Source organism: Panulirus ornatus, chromosome 43, assembly GCF_036320965.1.
Source record: "Panulirus ornatus isolate Po-2019 chromosome 43, ASM3632096v1, whole genome shotgun sequence".
NCBI classification, from domain to species: domain Eukaryota; kingdom Metazoa; phylum Arthropoda; class Malacostraca; order Decapoda; family Palinuridae; genus Panulirus; species Panulirus ornatus.
Window position 1 is genome coordinate 16,778,713 of NC_092266.1, and position 20,889 is coordinate 16,799,601.

The 20,889-nt window shown below is 38.2% G+C and overlaps 1 protein-coding gene across 3 annotated transcripts in view; it reads right to left on the reverse strand.

Moving 5' to 3' along the window:
* The window catches only part of ash2 (Set1/Ash2 histone methyltransferase complex subunit ash2), a 55,398-nt gene that overhangs the window by 19,519 nt on the left and 14,990 nt on the right, over nucleotides 1-20,889 (reverse strand). For all 3 annotated transcript variants that reach the window (XM_071687098.1, XM_071687097.1, XM_071687096.1), the window contains exons 6-7: nucleotides 4,855-5,041; nucleotides 1,082-1,263 (exon numbers count right to left, since the gene is read on the reverse strand). In XM_071687098.1, coding sequence (XP_071543199.1) covers nucleotides 1,082-1,263; nucleotides 4,855-5,041 — 369 coding nt within the window. The remainder of the gene's footprint in view (nucleotides 1-1,081; nucleotides 1,264-4,854; nucleotides 5,042-20,889) is intronic.

Consider the following 20,889-nt stretch of genomic DNA (forward strand, 5'->3'; position numbering starts at 1 on the left):
ACCTATACATTTCAACGTATACATACATATACACACACAGACATATACATATATACACATGTACATAATTCATACTGTCTGTCCTTATTCATTCCCGTCGCACCCTGCCACACATGAAACAACAACCCCTTCCCCCGCAAGTGTGCGAGGTAGCGCTAGGAAAAGACAACAAAGGCCACATTCGTTCACACTCAGTCTCTAGCTGTCATGTATAATGCACCGAAACCACAGCTCCCTTTCCACATCCAGGCCCCACAGAACTTTCCATGGTTTACCCCAGACGCTTCACATATACACATAGGATATTTGATATGGAAAAAAAGGGGATATATGATGTGAGGCTTAATGAAATAGCAAAACGGCTAAACAGAAAGAGTGTGAGGAGCTTCAACTGTGAGAGGGATGTGTATCCGACAAGGAATCTGTGATATACTGAGTTTGGGATGCATGGAAGTGGTTTTTCAAAAACAGCATTTGTGTAATAAGAAATGGCTCACTGGACACATACAAAAAATGAAGTATTCAGTCTTATTGTTTCATGCTATTACATGTGTGTACTTTTAACAAACTAGTGATATCACATGTTACCATAAGATTTCAGGACAGCAACAAACTACTTTCAAACTGAGATATAAACAAAAATAAGAAAAGCAGATGTAGTCAGTAGGAACAGATAGGAGCCCCTAGAACGATGAGCTTCTGCTCGAAGTCTGTTAAGGGTGAGATGCTAAAGGCAAAGAAGTGGCACTGACGTTCACTCTTTGAAGGAGTTCCCAAAAAGAACTGGTGGCAGAGATATACATACATAGATGGACAGTTAAAATCATGTTGGAAGATGAAGCCTCCGTAGTAGGTTTCAAAACCAAATTCAAAACTCCAAGACAGGCATTCGTCAAATACAATTAGTCATGCTAAGGAAGCACTCGTCAGTCATCAAAACATTTTTCCATATTCTTTTCCATGGTACAAGGACATTTGTGACCACTTCATTACTTCAATGGAATTTTTGGTTGAATTAAATAATTTCATTAAATGCTGTAATGCACATCCTTTGAGTGAATGGAAAATATATCGAACTTACCATGAGTGGCCCTGATGAGACAGTAACCTTTATCTCCTGTCACTGCCAAACGGTCATCAGCTGTACGAAGCTGTGGTGCTCGATCATGTAAAGCGAGAAGTACTGCCCCAGGGCTTAGAGCACGATACAGCCATCCAGGAATAGGTTTCCCTGCCCAGTCATTACTGTCATCAAACTCTTGTCTGAAAAAAAAAAATTTCTTATAAAGAAAAGATTGCATTGGAAGATTGAAATAAAATATCTGGGTAGCATATTAGCTGTTCTTGGTCATGCAAGAAAACAATGCCATCAAAGAAGTAATGAAAATTCTCTTATTGCCAGTGATAGTTTTTCTTTTTTTAAATATATCTACTATGCCCCTAAAATTTAGAGAGAAAAATCATGTACATTCCTCTCAAATGTAATGCCACTATAACCCAATTCAAGACTAGGGTACATCCTTGGAAATCCTATAACTAGTCTGTGTATCGAAATCAAGACACTGATACTAGAAATTTGTGTTCCAGAGCAATATGGACTCCCGTGGTGCAGTTTATCGTACCTGACTGTGATGCATTCACAGTTTGCCCAGGGTTGAGCGCATAGGTTCAAATCCTTGTTGCGGCAATCAGTTGACATTCAACTCAGCTGTTCATCCACCCCTATGGGTTGGTTGGTAAAATGATACTTGGCCCAGGATAGGGTATATATATATATATATTTTCCCTGGGGATAGGGGAGAAAGAATACTTCCCACGTATTCCCTGCGTGTCGTAGAAGGCGACTAAAAGGGGAGGGAGCGGGGGGCTGGAAATCCTCCCCTCTCGTTTTTTTTTTAATTTTCCAAAAGAGGGAACAGAGAATTGCGCCAGGTGAGGGTATTCCCTCAAAGGCCCAGTCCTCTGTTCTTAACGCTACCTCGCTAATGCGGGAAATGGCGAATAGTTTGAAAGAAAAGAAATATATATATATATATATATATATATATATATATATATATATATATATATATATATATATATATATACATATATGTATACTTATGTGTGGAAGATAAAATGTGTGAAGACAGTATGGAGTGAGGTGGTTTGATAGAGTGAGTAATGAAAGGGTAAAAGAGATGTGTGGTAGTAAAAAGAATGTGGTTGACAGAGCAGAAGAGAGTGTGTTGATATAGTTTGGACATAAGGAAAGAATGGGTGAGGAAAGGTTGACAAATAGGATATATGTCAAAGGTGGGGGAAACAAGAAGCAGGAGACCAATCTAGAGATGGGAGGATGGAGTGAAAAAGATTCTGAGCAATCAGGGTCTGAATATGTAAGACAGTGAGAGGCATGCTAGGAATACATTGAATTGGAACAATGTGGTATTGGTATACCAGGGTCAAGGTGCTGTCAACAGACTGAACCAGGGCATGTGAAACCTTTAGGGTAGACCATGGAAAGGTCTCTGGAGCCTTGATGTAGATAGGGAGCTGTGGATTTGGTGAATTGCATATGACAGATACAGACCAAGTATGAGAGGATGTGGCCATTTTTCGTCTGTTTCCTGATGCTACCTTGCTGATGCAGGGGGTGGTAGAGCTGTTTCTTGTGGGCTGGGGTGGTGCTGAAAATGTATGAAGGCGAGGAAGTATGAATACGTGCATGTGCCTATAAGTATATGTGTATGTATATGTAGTGGCAGAGGATGTGTGGATCAGGTGTTTGCTTTGAAGAATGTATGTGAGAAATTATAGAAAAACAGGTGGATTTGTACATAGCATTTATAGATCTGGAAAAGGCATACTATAGGGTTGATAGAGATGCCTTGTGGAAGGTTTTATGAGTATATGGTGAGGGAGGTAAGTTGCTAGAAGCAGGGAAAAGTTTTTAATAAGGATGTAAGGCATGTGTACGAGTATGAAGAGAGAGTGACAGGTTCCCAGTGAATGTCGGTTTGCGGCAGGGGTGTGTGATGTCTCCATGGTTGTTCAATTTGTTTATGGAAGGGGTGGTTAGGAAGGTGAATGCAAGAGTTTTGGAGAGAGGGGCAAGTATGCAGTCTGTTGTGGATGAGAGGGCTTGGGGAGTGAGTCAGTTGTTGTTCGCTGATGAGACAGCACTGGTGGCTGATTTGGGTGAGAAACTGCAGAAGCTGGTGACTGAGTTTGGTGAAGTGTGTGAAAGAAGAAAGCTGAGAGTAAATGCGAATAAGAGCAAGGTTATTAGGTACAGTAGGGTTGAGGGACAAGTCAATTGGGAAGTAAGTTTGAATGGAGAAAAACTGGAGGAAGTGAAGTGTTTTAGATATCTGGGAGTGGATTTGGCAGGGGATGGAACCATGGAAGCGGAAGTGAGTCACAGGGTGGGGAAGGGGGCGAAAGTTCTATGAGCATATTATCTCGGAAAGCAAAAATGGGTAAGTTTGAAGGAATAGTGGTTCCAACAATGTTATATGGTTGCGAGGCGTGGGCTATGGATAGAGTTGTGTGAAGGAGGGTGGATGTGTTGGTGATGAGATGTTTGAGAACAACATGTGGTGTGAGGTGGTTTGATTGAGTAAGTAATGAAAGGGTAAGAGAGATGTGTGGTAATAAAAAGAATGTGGTTGAGAGAGCAGAAAAGGGTGTATTGAAATGGTTTGGTCACATGGAAAGAATGAGTGAGGAAAGATTGACAAAGAGGATATATGTGTCAGAGGTGGAGGGAACCAAATGGGAGACCAAATTGGAGGTGGAAGGATGGAGTGAAAAAGATTTCAAGTGATTGGGGCCTGAACATGCAAGAGGGTGAAAGGCGTGCAAGGAATAGAGTGAATTGGAATGATGTGGTATACCGGGATCGACGTGCTGTCAATGGATTAAACCAGGGCATGTGAAGTGTTTGGGGTAAACCATGAAAAGTTTTGTAGGGTCTGAATGTGGAAAGGGAGCTGTGGTTTCGGTGCATTATACATGACAGCTAGAGACTGAGTGTGAACGAATGTGGCCTTTGTTGTCTTTTCCTAGTGCTACCTCGTGCGCATGTGGGGGGAGGGGGTTGTCATTTCACGTGTGGCAGGGTGGCGACGGGAATGACTGAAGGCAGCAAGTATGAATTATGTACATGTGTATATATGTGTATATATGTATATGTCTGTGTATGTTGAAATGTATTGGTATGTATATGTGCGTGTGTGGACGTGTAAGTATATACATGTGTATGTGGGTGGGTTGGGCCATTCTTTCGTCTGTTTCCTTGCGCTACCTCGCTAATGCGAGAGGCAGCGACAAAGTATAATAAATAAATATATATATATATATATATATATATATATATATATATATATATATATATATATATATATACACCCGCATGTGCACATCTACATCCAGTTACATATCAATGTATACATACATATACATACACATACTCAGACATCTACATTCATACACATGTACATATTCATACTTCCTTGCCTTCATCCATTCCTGGTGCTACCCCGCCACACTGGAAATAGTATTGGTACCCCCCACTTCAGTGAGGCAGCACCAAGAAAAAGACTTTTTTAAAAAAGTCCACATTCGTTCACCCACAGTCTCTAGCTGTCATGTGTAATGCACCAAAACCACAGCTCCCTATCCACATTCAGGCCCCACAGACCTTTCCATGGTTTACCCCAGACACTTCACAAGCCCTGGTTCAGCCCACTGGCTGTAATCTGCACTGCTGTAAATTGGGGAATAGTGGTACATATGAAAGATTTCAAAAATAAGTTGATCCTATAATTTATTGTGTAACTTAACAAAAAAAGTCTGGATGATGGGTGTTACCTAAAAGGAGCATGAGGATCAGGCTCAGCAAGGATGTATCTGTAACCATCTTTGTTAAATGGATGGTCAACAGGATAACCATGAAGCTTGGGAGCTGGCATGTCTCCCCGAGCTTTCTTATTGCCTGCAGTGGTTTCTGGTATCTTACGTTTTGCTCCTCGACCCTTCCCTGACTGTTGCTGTTGGGCTGTGAAAAGAAAAAAGATTAAATTTCTAATAATATGATTTCAACTGGTTTTTCATACTATATTACTTAGAAAGATAGCCCAAAGCTCTGGGCCTGAAGGGAAAGCCTTAAGTCTAAACATACAATCATTAACCCTTTCAATGTGGCTGGAACATATTCCTCACCCTTTTTTATGGTGGCTCAGGTGTACATGGCTCACAATTTTTTAGCTGCATTCCTGCAAAATACTACAACTTGAATTTTCTTCATACACTGGTCAATGTACATGGAGATGTCAATGAAGCCTGTACAGATTCTGCACCCTCAATATTTGAAACTCACTCTTGCAAAACAACAGACACTAGTGATGAAAACCCTTACTAACTATATTTGTTTGTGACAAAATATTCCTGGAGTACCTCATATGCCACGTAGAGAGCAGCAGAAGTTAAAATTGCATAGATGTAAACAATGTCTCATCAAGTTGAACTATACATCATTTTGTTTAGTAAATTATATTCTAGTTAATTGTAATGAAAACTTATGGACATATTCTTTATATGAATATCTGAAATTATCCTGCACAGAGAGCAAACCTTCTATATTATACTGCCACAATGAAAGGGTTAATATGCATTTAATTATCTCCTACACACTATACTAGTTTATCCATTATAATTCATCTAAATCATCTCCAAGATATAAAAATACCTAAAAATACTTTATAGCCAAAACTAATAGGAGTGCACAATTTCTATGATGTCATGCAGTTATGCTGTGTTTCATCTACATTATACCTTTCTAATATCTTTGTAGGAGGTCTTATTTATCAAAATGTCACATTCAACATGTAAGAAAACCAAGGAGCTAGACAAATAAAATTCTTACAGTTAAGCAGTATTGAAAATATTAAAAAAGAAAAAACATGCCTGCATGCACACATACGACTGTTTAGCCTAATTTTCATCCTCATAATGACTTTGTATCACTCAACACAATTAACTTCATTATTCAGGACCAACTAGATAAAGTACATGATCACTCAGCGTAACAGATTTTCAAATCTCATGTCAGTATGTTCACTTTATATTACTGCTTGTACTCAGACTATATTGTCGACAAAAAGGACGCCAAAAACCAGTTAACCATCCTGAATGGTGTTCCAAGGAATATTGTGTCTGCAATGTAATATAGTTCCTGGGAGTGAAAAAAAGAGTGTATGGAAATACTGTTTGAAAAATACAAAAAATCTCTACAGCCATGAAAGGTGGAATTTCCTTCATGTAATGAGCCAGGTTAAACCTATTTCACTGAAAATATGTTCCTTGGCAGAACTGTAGCCTGTAGTCCAGTATAGTATCTGGAAGTAAAATATGAGTGTACAGAAATCTTGTCTAGAAAACAGCAAAAACATTTAAAGTTTCATGGCCAAAAGTGAAATCTTACTAAAGTTCCATGTTAAACTTCTTCATGTGCGCCATAAAATTCAAACCAAGGTTGATGGTATTAAGCCATTTAATTTTTCAGACACTGGAAATAAACTGTACAAAATTTCATAGCCAAAGGATGAATTTTCTTAAAGTCATGATGAGTTAGTCTATATCTGATGCCCATTCCCCCTGAGAACCCCCATGAAGGGGGTGGCCACAGCAAAAGAGTCTTCACTTACCCCCATTATTATGTGCTTCTTCGCATTCACCATTTCTTGCATTCTTCTCCCATTTTTCTCCCTCCAGTACTCTTCCACTCTATTTCCCCATGTTACAGATAGTCTTCCTCTCATAACAACACCTTTAATCATACTCTCTCCTTCCATATCACCAAATTACTCTAGATAGCTTGTAAATATTTAAATTCTCTCACCTCTTCCAACCTTTCTCTCCTCATATCTATAACATTGTTTTGTACACTTTCAATCACATGCTTAAACACATCATAAAACACACTCAAAACCTTCTGCAACTCCTCGTCACTCTCAGCAAACAGCACAGTATCATCTGCAAACAGGCTTATCACTAGCCACCATACATCACCACCACGCTCCATCTCTGCATTCTCTTTCCCTAGAATCACTTCATCTCTCTTATCATTCCATCCATACATATATGTAAAAGAGCTACAGCAACCCTGCAAGCCCTGCCTCATACCTACTTGTACACCGAAACTTTTATTCAACTCTCCATCCAAACTTACACATGCATTTGCAACTCTATAGAAAGAAGGCTTTCACACCCTATAAAGCATTTTTTTCTTCCATAACACTAAACTTGCCCAAGGCAGCTACATACTTAAATTTTGCTACCTCTTCCTGCCTTTCTCCACCCACATCATGAGTTACAGTTAAACCTTCTTGAAAGTGGCATAACAGAAAAGATCCAAACTTGAGTTATGGATCTAATGCCATTTCATTCTCCAGATGCTGGAAAACAACTTGATACAACTTGAAGAATATCTGATTTAAAGTTTTCATGTCATGACCAAGGTAAAGTTGCAGGTCAAAGTCTGATTCCTGATGGACAGATGACTCCAGTATAGTATAATGGACAAAGTAATCATTAAACTACTGTCAAACTATACAGGCGATACAAAAAAGTTTACAATATCCTAATAAGTAATTGACTCATTTCTGCCATGTCATTGTCAGTAACTATATTTTCACCTTACTACTCTGACTGATCTACCTACAAAAAGAATACCAAAGCATGTAAAAATATACATCTCAGGAACAGTATTCAATCATTTTCATACAAGAATTCACAAATATAACAATATGTATGTTCTGTGTTCCACTTCTAAATGCAAAATCTCAACTCAGTTTACCATTCCCTAATAAAAAAAAAGGACATATTCCAAAACTTCCTGAAATGCTAAAAACATTGATCACCTCAATATTTTCATGTAGAGAAAACACTAATATCTAAAGCATCTGTCTGTCAGATGTACATGGTAATCTGGCAATTCATTTAAGAGATGTGAGTACTAATGTTTCCTCTATCAAAAACCAGAAGCATAGAAAGCACAAAAAAGAAAGCTAAGTACTGGTGGATGTATATGACTCTTTATCCAGTTTTTTTTACTTTTAACTGCATTCCTATATGAAAATAGCCTCTTTTTCCACTTATACACATCCTCAACTTATGTCCAACGTACAACAGTGATAATTGGCTTTGGCATGAATTCATTAAGTATGCTTCTTAACTCTTTATCCAGACCTCATGTAGATCTATGTTCCCTGGAAAAGGGGATGCAGTGTAGATCTACAATTTATGCTTTCATGCCAACAAACAAATTTCAGGTGATATGGGGTGGCACAATGAGATACCTAGGGCCTCTTCAAGCATTTACACATGTTCTTCTGTTATTATTCAGCCACTGCATAGGAATGATATCACAGTAGACTGCCAAGTATATGAAATATCAAGTTGTATTTGCTCCATAGCAACAAGGAGTCAAGAGATCCTGGTGGCTATCTATTTCATGATGAAATCCTCTGCTAGTACTTCAGTTTCTAAAAGTTGGACCAGAAGGAATAGCCAAGCAAGGGGTGCTCATGCTCATGCCTCCTTGAAGGCTTCAGTTTGGGTGTCTGAATATGTTTGGGTAACCAAGGTAAGAATTAAAAGAAGATAAGTAGCATCTTTTAGGAAAGGAACCTGAATGTTCTAGCCCTTAGTGAAAAAACTCAAACGTAAGGGGAAGAATAGTTTGGAAATGTCTTAAGGTTAAAGTCGGGGGTTAGCTAAGGAAGGGGTAGCACTGCTCCTAAAGGAGCAGTTGTGGGAATGTATGAGAGTGTAAAGAAGTGATAGCCAAACTGACGTAGGTAAAAATTACAGTGGATTTTGGGAGGTGGGTGATCACAAGTGCACCTATCCATGAGAATAATGATGAGAGGTGAGTGTTTTGGGAGCAGCTGAGTGACTGTATCAGCAGTTTTGATGTGATAGATCAAGTAACACCAATACTTAAATGAGGAACATGGCAGCTGAGGGTATTATAGGATGGCAAGAGGTATTCAATAAGGTTAATAGCTAATGGAGTTGTGTACTGAAAAAAGACTGGTGACTGGGAATACATGGTTTAAAAAGGACATATATAATAGTATGTGAGTGAGTTGGAAAGATGTTGAGTGGGCATCACTGGATTACATAATAATTGACTGGCATGCAAAGGAGAGATATTTTGAGAGGCAACTGGTGGGATGTCTAATCATTACCTGATGTGGGTAAGGATGACGATCTGAAAAGGATTTTTGGAAAAAGGAAATGATATGGTTGAGAAGAAAGTGGTGAAAGCAAGTAGGTTTAGAGACATATGTCAAGAAACACCAGGATCAATTTACTGTAGAATGGCAACAAAAGGCGAGAGTAAATGAAGCAAAAGCAGCGGTTGAGGAATGGGAGGTACTTAAGTAAGCATGTGCAAGAAAAGTGTGAGGTATGTGGAAAGTGGGAGGTAGGCAGTTGATAAAGGATAGTGAGGGGTGGGAAGACAAAGCTAAGCTTTAATGAAAGACAGAAATATATGGGGATTACTTAAGGGAAGGAGTGCAGGTGACTAAGAGATGTACTTGATAATGTGACAGGAAGTCAAGAGATTGGTGCAGGAACTGAAAAAAAATGGCATAAGAGAGCTGGTATGTATGAGTATCAGCAGACTTCAGGGAAAGATAAAAAAATGGTTTGAAGGAGGTTAACAGCATGTGAAACATGAGAGAACATATTAGAAAACTGGTGAGGGAAGAAAATGAGGAAGTGGTTGCAGGTAACAGGTGAAGGGATGAAGTGAGTACTTTGAAGGATTACCGATTGCATCTGATGACAAGGTAGCATATGTAGGTTGTAAGGGTCAGGGAGGTATGCAAAACAGAAGTCACACAAAGTGGTTTGGTGAAAAGATTGGAGATGCTGAAAGCCTGTGGCAAGGCAGCTGGAGTGGATAGTAATTGCAGCTAAATTTAGGAAAAGAGGTGAGAATGTTGTTGATTGGTTAGCCAGGATTTTCAATGTGTATACTAATCATGGTGAAGTGCCTGTGGACTGGTGGAATGCCTGTACAGTGCCACTGTATAAATGGGGCACAAAGATGAATGTTTGAATTACTGATGTATAAGTTTGTTGAGTGTACCTGTTTAGTTGCACAGGTGAGTGGTGACAGAGGGTGGTTGCATGCATAGAGCTTCAGAATGGAGAGGAACAATGTGGTTTCAAGAGTGACAGAGGATGTTTGCTTCAGAGAAAGCATATGAAAAGGTTGATAGAGATGCTCTGTAGAAGGTGCTATGAATATATGGTGTGGAGGAAAGCTATCAAAAACAGAGGCAAAGCAGATAAAAAGAAAGTTGAGTGGTTTTGGGTGATGTTGCATTTGCGGTAAGGATGTGTAATGTCTTCATGGCTGCTTAACTTATTCATGGATAGAAAGATGAGGAAGGTGAATGGAGAAAGAAGCAGGTATACAGTCTGCTGGTGTGTGTGTGTGTGTGTGTGGAGGGGTCTGGGGGGGTGGGTCAGTTGCTGTCTGCAGAGGATACAGTCCTGGAGGCAGATTCAGCTGAGAAACTGCAGAAGCTGTTATCTGAGTTTGGAAATGTGTTTAAAAGGGGAAACTTGAGAGTAAATGTGAATAAAAGCAAGGTCAACAGGTATAGCAGCAAAAAGAGACAGGTTATATGGAATGCAAGTTTAAATGGAGAGAATTTAGAGGAAAAGAAGTGTTTTAGATACTGGAGAGTGGATATGGCAGTGAATCGAACAATGGGAGCTGACATAAGCAATGCGGTGGGTAAGGGGCAAAGGTCTTGGACACACTGAGGAATGTGCAGAAATGGAGGTCACTGTCTTTAATGACAAATATAGGTATGTTTGATTGTACAATCGTGCTGTGGACAATATGTGGCATAAGGAGAGTTTGACTGAATAAATAAGGATAGGCTAAGAGAGAGCTGTAATAGTAAAATGAGCATTATGAGACAGCTGAAGAGGGCATACAGAAAGAAGAGCAAAGTAAGAATGACAATGAGGGTATACATGTCAGAAGTGGGAGAAAAAAGGAAAGGGAGAAAACCAAGGAGGAGGAGGAGGAGGAACAGACTTAAAGATGTCTTGAAGGCTTGGGGCCTGAACATGTAGGAGGATAAGACATGCAAGGAATACAGCAAAATAGAGAGTTGTGGTTTACAGGGGATGATGTGCTGTGAATGGATTGAACCACAGTACATGAGGTAGTCAAGGTAAACCATGGAAAAGTCTGTGGACTTTGGTTTAGGTACATATGACAGAAAGAGAGTGGAATGTGCGAATAAGGCCATCTCTTCATCTGTTCCTGGTGCAGCATGGGATGTATGATCATTTCTTGCTGGAGGGGATGGAAGTTATCTCTTCATCTGCTCCTGGCACAGCTGATGGGATGTCTGACCATTTCTTGGTGGAGGTGATGGTGTAAGTTTGTAGAAACTTCAGGAAAAATAAAAATGATAAGGAGTGGGAAGATAATTTCAGTTTGTAGTGTTTATAGTCAAGACTACAAGTTCCAATCAAAAAATAAAGCTCAGTCTCTTTTTCAGCAACATTTCTGGTTGAACCTCTAGTCCTGAGCACCTTACTATTCATGTCAGGACTAACATGATCACATTTCTTTCCTGGTTCTTCATAAATAAACTATTTTAGATTTCAGATACCTCTCTCTCTCTTTAACTCTCCAATAATTCTCTCCTAAATAGCTACAAGCATTTGTGTGATATGAGGAGGCATAAACACCACACACTCTTTTATCAATCAATGTACCAGAAATGCCTCATACACAACAACAATCAAGTTTATCAAATGGAGAGTAAAACAATAAGTATTTTTTTTTTTTCTTATTATACTTTGTCGCTGTCTCCCGCGTTTGCGAGGTAGCGCAAGGTAACAGATGAAAGAAATGGCCCAACCCCCCCCCCATACACATGTATATACATACGTCCACACACGCAAATATACATACCTACACAGCTTTCCATGGTTTACCCCAGACGCTTCACATGCCTTGATTCAATCCACTGACAGCACGTCAACCCCGGTATACCACATCGCTCCAATTCACTCTATTCCTTGCCCCCCTTTCACCCTCCTGCATGTTCAGGCCCCGATCACACAAAATCTTTTTCACTCCATCTTTCCACCTCCAATTTGGTCTCCCTCTACTCCTCGTTCCCTCCACCTCCGACACATATATCCTCTTGGTCAATCTTTCCTCACTCATTCTCTCCATGTGCCCAAACCACTTCAAAACACCCTCTTCTGCTCTCTCAACCACGCTCTTTTTATTTCCACACATCTCTCTTACCCTTACGTTACTCACTCGATCAAACCACCTCACACCACACATTGTCCTCAAACATCTCATTTCCAGCACATCCATCCTCCTGCGCACAACTCTATCCATAGCCCACGCCTCGCAACCATACAACACTGTTGGAACCACTATTCCTTCAAACATACACATTTTTGCTTTCCGAGATAATGTTCTCGACCCACACATTCTTCAAGGCCCCCAGAATTTTCGCCCCCTCCCTCACCCTATGATCCACTTCCGCTTCCATGGTTCCATCCGCTGCCAGATCCACTCCCAGATATCTAAAACACTTCACTTCCTCCAGTTTTTCTCCATTCAAACTCACCTCCCAATTGACTTGACCCTCAACCCTACTGTACCTAATAACCTTGCTCTTATTCACATTTACTATTAACTTTCTTCTTCCACACACTTTACCAAACTCAGTCACCAGCTTCTGCAGTTTCTCACATGAATCAGCCACCAGCACTGTATCATCAGCGAACAACAACTGACTCACTTCCCAAGCTCTCTCATCCCCAACAGACTTCATACTTGCCCCTTGATGTATTTTTCTTTAACAAAATTAAATGGTATTCCAAATTCATGTTCATGCCTTTAGTTGTAGGCAACATTTCTATGCAAAATTTTTTTACTGCAATTAAATGAAAATATCAGTATTATACATGAATGCAAGGCATTTTACAAAAAGCACGTGGCTATTGCAAAGATGTATCACATTATATTATCAATGACTCTCTTAAAAGACTAAGCATGATAAATCCCTTAACCATACTAATCCCAGTGATGAGTTGACTCTACAGTAACGTGAAAAAGTAAATACAGCATATAAGAGATTAAGATGAATGCGCAAATACACACACATAATCTGAACTATGCTCTTCACCTTCCTCTTGCACTATTTACTTGTCTGCAACTTACATTCAAACTATAGATTTATGAATCATGTTCTACGGCAGTCTTAAAATTCAAATCATGAATTATTCAGTCCTCAAATTGGAAATGTTTTCTACATTATCAAAATGCTCTTACAGCTGTGTTAAATATACTAACTGATCATGACTGAAATAGCCCATTAAATTCTATGCTATTAGATGTAGAATTCGGATAACATTTGTTTCTTTTTCTTAAGGGCTACTACGGTAGAACAATCATCTTGTGCATCTAAATAAATAGTGTATGCTAACCAAATCAAAATTCCATGAATGCATTATTCTACTCAAACATACTAATTGGCTAATCAACAATTCACAGATCATTTAAATGTCCATGCTTCAAGTAAATCATCAATTACATATATTTCATAACTTGACAAAGTTTGTCTTTAAGATAAACACCAAAAACTGCCACACTGCTTTTCACAGTTAACAGATCCCATATATCATATGAAAATAATACGATAAATGAAAAAAGTACAAGAAGAATGCAATATCTCTGATGATATACATGCAAGAAACCCCGAACTTCACTGCTGAGAAATATTCTATACTACCATACAATCTCATATTCTTTAATCAAGAAGTAATATACGGAAAAGGACTTTCAAAAGCATAAACTATCAACCTGGATTATTTACAAATGATATAAAGCACAACAACACTGCCATTTTAGCTACACCTTGATTCTATTGACTACAATACTAAAAATTTTTTCCCAACATAATATTACTTCTCTACATCAGCCATGACCACAGAAGCAACCTTTTAGGCATCAGATAAAGAGATACAACAATCAAAATAAGCATAAACTACAGATGACGCACATACAAGAACAAGCACCTTACCAGCTCCTGATCCCCCCCCAACCAGCTCACACACCAACGCAAACACTTGAGATCACAAAGTTGATACTCTGGGACAAACTCAGTATTGCAAATTTCTTCACTGATGATGAATATGATCAAAACAGTCTTCTCATCAATTTGCTGGAATTACAGCTGAAATAGGCTTGATACTAACACCAGTAATTATTAAATGCAAAATCTACTGATGGATTTAATGACAACAGAAAACCTTTCACTTGCTTGAAATTTAACAACAATAAATTTCATCTTATTAAGTAAAGAAACATCTTAACTTCCTGAAAATCATGCATTACAAAATGACAACAAAATGAAAAGCTAGAGGAAATGCTTTAACACGATGGAAGAAAAAAGGATTACTGTGACACGCACACAGTCATGATCAACATGCATATAAAATAATACTGCAATGCTTTCCCTAATGCAGTTTATGTACAATGTTTACACACTAAAGAAATTGGAATCCTAAAATAGTAATCTGCACATATACATCAAAACAAATAATTGATCTTGTGTGATTCCCCTAATGAACAACACACTGCCCAAACCAAAATACTCGTGTTGGATAAAATCCTTAAGTGATATGACAAAAATATCTTTGCTGATATAAGAATATATCATCAGTCCTTAAAACCCATTAACTAACTGTAAACTAAATATACCCATATTTTTGAAGACAGAATCATATAATTGTTTTAAGGATTTCTGATAGCTATTGAAAAATAGATAATCTGCTTTAACTTTAGCTTTGATTCAGTAGCACAATGCATATAAGCTACAACATGAACCTCTCCAACTTCTTGGATTCAACACTAGCAAAACAAATGGCAATTGAAACTTTGTTAAACTGCAGCAATGACTAACCATTATAAAACTCTTAGAGCTCCTCAGTTCAGTTAATCAAAAACACATATTGACAATTATGACTAGTAATTGCCTATTCCTAACCACAACTCAAACATTTTAGTTATATCTGTTCATCTGCTTTTACTTTTACTTTGCTTTAGAAAGGGAAAATAAGGTAGTATTCTCCCTCACTCAAGTTGAATTCACAGGTGATAAGTTTGCATGTACTGTGTGCAATTTACCTCCTGCTATGCAAAATTCATTTGCACCAATCCAGAATTTGTACTTATATGATTGGGCATTACTTACATACATATGGAAAGAACAAATATCTATTTTCTGCCTGGCTGAAGCCTATGAAAAGCCTATCAAATTGACAATCTTCATAGAATAATAAACAAACAATGAACCATGAGAACTCAGATAAACAAAAGTATATTCAACAACTTCTGTAATTCAACCTTCCCATCAATCTATAGCTAACTCTCCAACTAATAAAGCCACTCTTTTTGGTAATTCATTCTCCTTTAATTCTACTTTGGATGATTCTGCAACGAGCCCTCCTCATCACCTCCTCCCTCTGAACGTATTCCTTATCTCACATTTTTCTAGCAAAGGATTTTCCAATTACTTTCCCAGCTTCAAGTAGACAAGGCATTTGACTCAGATGGCATACCTACTTAAGTCCAAGGGTAGTGCACCTCAGAGTTAGCTCCAATCCTTGCTCATCTATTTTGTTTCAGTCTTTAAGCCCCAACCTCTTTTACTTGGGAGCGAGCATACTTTGGTTCAGTTCATCCTAAGAATGGGGAATATTCTTGTTTCAAACTAATGCCCCCACTGCTCTCACTTCTACTATCTCCACAGTCTTTGAAACTTTAACATTCACTCTCTTAAGCATTCTCTTCTTTCTGATCACAAATACAGTGTTTGCAATGAATGGTCTACAAGGGATCCTCTCTCTTACATAGCTCATCTCTGGTCCTCCTCTCTCAGGGAATTAGCAATTTTTGTCATGGTCTTTAAAATCTCCAAAGTATTTGATGGGGTGTGGCATTACTGTGATTTCTAAACTTTCCTCTTTTTCTTTTCTACTTTTCTCTCACTCTTTTCTAATGTATAACTTCCTCTCTAGTTAATTCAACACAGTCATCACTGATGAGGCAACTTCCCCTTCTTTTCCTATCAACAGTGGTGTACCTCAAGGTTCTGTCCTATCACCTACACTCTTTCATATTTCTACAAATGGTCCTCTCTCTTATACTTCTGACCCCATTCACTCTTATGCCAAGGACTGCTCTTTACACAATTCAATTTACTTTCCCTCCTCTCTTCACAAAATGCTCATTTTTTCACTTTAAACATATCTCCACCCTTGATTTGGGCCAGACCTGTTCAGCATCTCAGAATGGGATAAAAGCAACCAAAATAAGTGTTACTCATTCCCCTTAGTTAATACCTCAAATCAACCCGGTAATAATATAAAACATGTTTGATATGAACATTTCCCCACTCCATCTTAAAACCTGAAAAAATTAAGACCATAAGTCTGCTTTTCAATTGCTGGGGGTGTTACTTAGGTGCCATAATTACTTCTCTTGGGAGCAGTTATTTCAAGACTTTAAGGGTTATATTTGCCCCTGCATGAAGTTCTGCCACAAAGCTTGGACTTGTGCCATGTGTCTGGCTGCTGGTTCCCAGTTTCTTTGTGAAGACCTGATCCACGAGGAGTGATCACTATAATACCTTATATCTTGGTAAAATTATGCAGTAGAATTCTCTTCCATTTTTTACCTTTCTCTGTGTAAGTCAGGTTTATAAGCACTTGTAGCGATCTGAATAATTTCTTTTTCTTTTTACCTATTATGGCTCTATCTAAGGAATGTATGCTCATAAAATGATGGCCACTATAAAATAATGATAAAACATTAAAAGCCAGTCAACTTACTAATATAATGAATAACACAATACATACATTTTGAGTGATGAAAGCTATGATAGCAACAATAAACAAACAAAAAAAAAAAAGGAAGGCAGGAGGCTACCTGCCAAGATATTTGAAAAGCTTTTATTCTATGCTAGTCCGAAACTGGAAAAAAACATATCAAAAGCCTAAAAATGATCAAAACTGATAAAGAAAATAAAACATGGTAAACAATGAGGGGCTAAGATAAATACAGTACACAAAAAATGAGTAAGACTAAGCCCTGATACCCATATACTTGACAAGAATAATTATTTACCTTATGCTGTTCTGAAAATGATGAAAAAAATCTAAAAGCTTGTCAAATTACTAATAATAACCCTTTCACTATGGAAAACGTAATATTCAAGGTTACTCTAACTGCAAGGTATCCTTAAATATTCTTTAAAAAGTATCTTCATTACTCTATCTCAGTTAAATAGAAAATAATTTTCTTAACAAAATTATATAAAATTCAAGCAGGTGAAATGTTGATTATGCCTGTTATGCACCCTTTCACTTGTGCTGCTCCACTGCCAAGTGTAAGAAGTATTAGGTACTCCAGTTGTACTCTCAGGCATATGTAGTAAGATGTGTGGTATTTCTAAAAGTATCTTTGTAACAAACAAATGATTACTTAGGGTTTTCTTTTCTATCCCCACAGGTTCAAGTGCCATTACACTAAACCCATGTTCTTACAGACTAATTTGGGGAAAGCATGGTAGAACATAAGTTAAACTCCACTACAGCCTTAATTCTTTCAAAAATATTAGTAAATGAAATATCTTATGTAACTGAAACTTACCTGATTCCTATGATGATCATAGGTCTTGTAGGTCACCCCTCCTGAGGCTGGAGGTGTTCAAGGAGTAGAAATAACTACTTTGAATCAGAGGGAAATAACTCCAGGGTCACCTGGAGTCACATTAATCACTTCCTGGTCAGAAATGTGGCATACATATGGAGCAAGCTACTCCCCTCCACATGTTCATGATGCTCTGTCATTTTCAGCTATTCAGCAAAGTTAAGGTTTTTCCTGGACATCTTTACATAGGTCAGGAACTTACAAACTATTTCAATACATTCTAAGTTTAGTCTGGTGGCTGCTTACATTACTAAACTAAATTTGCAACGCAACAGACTTTCAAAGAATTCTTTTTTATCCTCAACTTAGTTCAGAGAGGTCCAGAGGGTCTATCAAAAGCTGATTCTGATGCAATGAAGTCCATTAGAAGAGAGGTTTACTGTACATAATATGAGGGTGCAGATCTCACACAGGCCTCCTTGACATCACACAGAATGACCAGAGTAAAGAAAAAAATCAAGGCTGTAGCATCTGGAAAGAATGGGTGGGATGCCATTGCAAGTATTCATGGCTGTGTATTTTGCATCAAGCCAGAAGCAGCTAATTCAGGAACTGAAATTTGACAATGGAACTTTGAAAGCAAAATTTCTTGCAACCTGAATATGCATTATGAAACAAATTTATAACTGAGAAATCTAATCATGATGAGGTCACATTAGATTTACTTCTATCTACATCGACATCTAGATCAAGAAAAGTTTGGTACAGGTGATCACCGGCAAATCATTTTTGAGTTAACTTTCAACACAGTATAATGTGCATAATGCTAAAAAACATGAGTTGATAAAATACCAGATTTCAGACTTGCTAATTTTCATGATCTTTGTACTGCTCTTGAAAGCAAATCTGGAATGATACCGTTATTGAAGATGATATGGATGTAACTTAGGAAAGCTTCAGTAAAATTGGAGGTGGAAGGATGGAGTGAAAAAGATTTTGAACGATAAGGGTCTGAACATGCTAAAGCAGGGAAACAGCGATCAAGTAGGAAAAAGAAAATATCCCCTAGCCTTAGCCAAGCACCCAATTTACTGAGCAACCCCTAGGGGAAGATGAACAGGTGGGTAGATTGTGGACTGGCTGTTGCAACCATGATCTGAACCAATGCACTCAACCCTGGGCAGCTCATAAATGCGTGAAGTCCAGCAATCTATATCTATATCTATTTATATCTGACACCTGTTATACTTGAAACTCCCTCAAAGGGGTGGCCATGGCAACAGAGTCTCCATAACTAAAAAAACTTCAGTGTGGTTTCTTAGCTTTTAGTGCCTCACCCTTAACAGGCCACTGGCAGAGGGCAAGTCTAGCATAGTGTTTGCAGAGGCTCCTACCTAATATTCCTAATGACTTCTATCTAATGCTCCTACCTACTACTTCTACCTAATGTTTCTACCTATTGCTCCAGCATGAATGTTCCTACCTACTGCTACTACCATGTTGCCAAAGGGCAGGGCTAATGCATAGCGTTGTCCAGTGTTACATACGACAAGGAGATTATATACTTGTGGACAGAATGCCACTAGTCCACATGTTAGTGAAGCAGAAAGAAAAGAGAGCAAACTGGGTCTGAGGAGTGCAACTTGACAACCATGAAAGTGTTGGCTCATTAAGCAGATGTCACCAACCTTCCTGATACCCAGCAGGTAGTACTGGTAATATACCTCCCTGGTCGTTGGCTGCCTACCAACTACTACCCACTACCTTTAAAATATATCTTTCATATCATGAAGTAAGACACTAAATGATATCTAAAGTTGTAAGCCCATAAATAATTCAAGTAAATATCTTAAACAAGATTACAGGAACAGTACTGAAATTCAGTAACCTTCCACAATCCATGGTCAACCTTTTTACCTGGGGATAAACTCTGAAGTTAGTAATAGTATGAATAAGAGAAATGGAGAGGATTGCTCTTGTGAAAGAATTTTTGGCAGTGTGCAAAAGAGGGTCAGGTCCTGAGTTGAAGACTGATGTGGGTGAGAGGTCCACAAATTACTAATATCAATATAATACATAAAACATGGTGAATAGTGAAAACTAAAGATTGTTTTTAATAGTTCTACATTCCCAGGACCCCTTTCACAGGCTTATGCAGCTTCAAGGTTGCACTACAATCAGCAGCATGAAACTGACAGATACCATTTAGAGTGAAGAAATTCTATGACAAGACTGTACTCTTTATTATCTACTATCAAATCATAAACCCCTAATGAAGGTGACTTTCCATTATGGTGAAACCATATGCAGGCACACTATGGTAAAACCAGAGTTAAGGTATATAGAAGATGAAGGAAATGGGGAAGGTGGAAGCCCTCCTGCCAACATGTTTGTAAAAAATAAGCATTTACCTTCTCTGAGATATATTAAATAAAATTAAGAGTCAGTCAAATTACTAATTTCAATAAAATAATAAAAAAAACTTGATAACCAATAAGACCTTTACAAACACAATTAAGAAACAAGTGAGGATGCTGGGAATCCTATTGCCCATACACATGAAAAGAAGCCTTTGAAGGTATGTCTGAAAGTCAAACATTAAAAGTCTGTTGATTCATGAATATCAATAAATCAATACAATAAACAACAAGCAAAAAAAAAAAAAAAAGAAAATAGCAACCATATAGTGAGCCTCCCCACCTCTCTAGGAAAGGGTCATTACCTGGCTCCTGCCTTCCTCATTTGTTTCTTTAATATATCATCTTTCTTCTTAAAGTTCACTGTGTTTTTACAGTAATCATTCTATTAATATCAGTAGCTTAAGAGGTTTCTGCTGTTTTTTCATCACTTTCAAAAGAGCACAAAGTAAAGGCTCATTCTTCTCCACAGTATGTGCAGGAAGGCTTCTGCTTTCATCTGTTTCTTTACTGCTGTTATCTCAGCTCTCATTGTTCATATTTCATTCATCAGTCTATAATCACGCTTTTAATGTTTTCTCATCATTTTCGTATAAGCAAGCTTGCATTTACACCAATGCCCTGACTTGCAACATTTTCGACATCTGACATTTTGGAAGTTAGCAGATTGTGGACTGACTGTTACAACCACGATCTGAATTG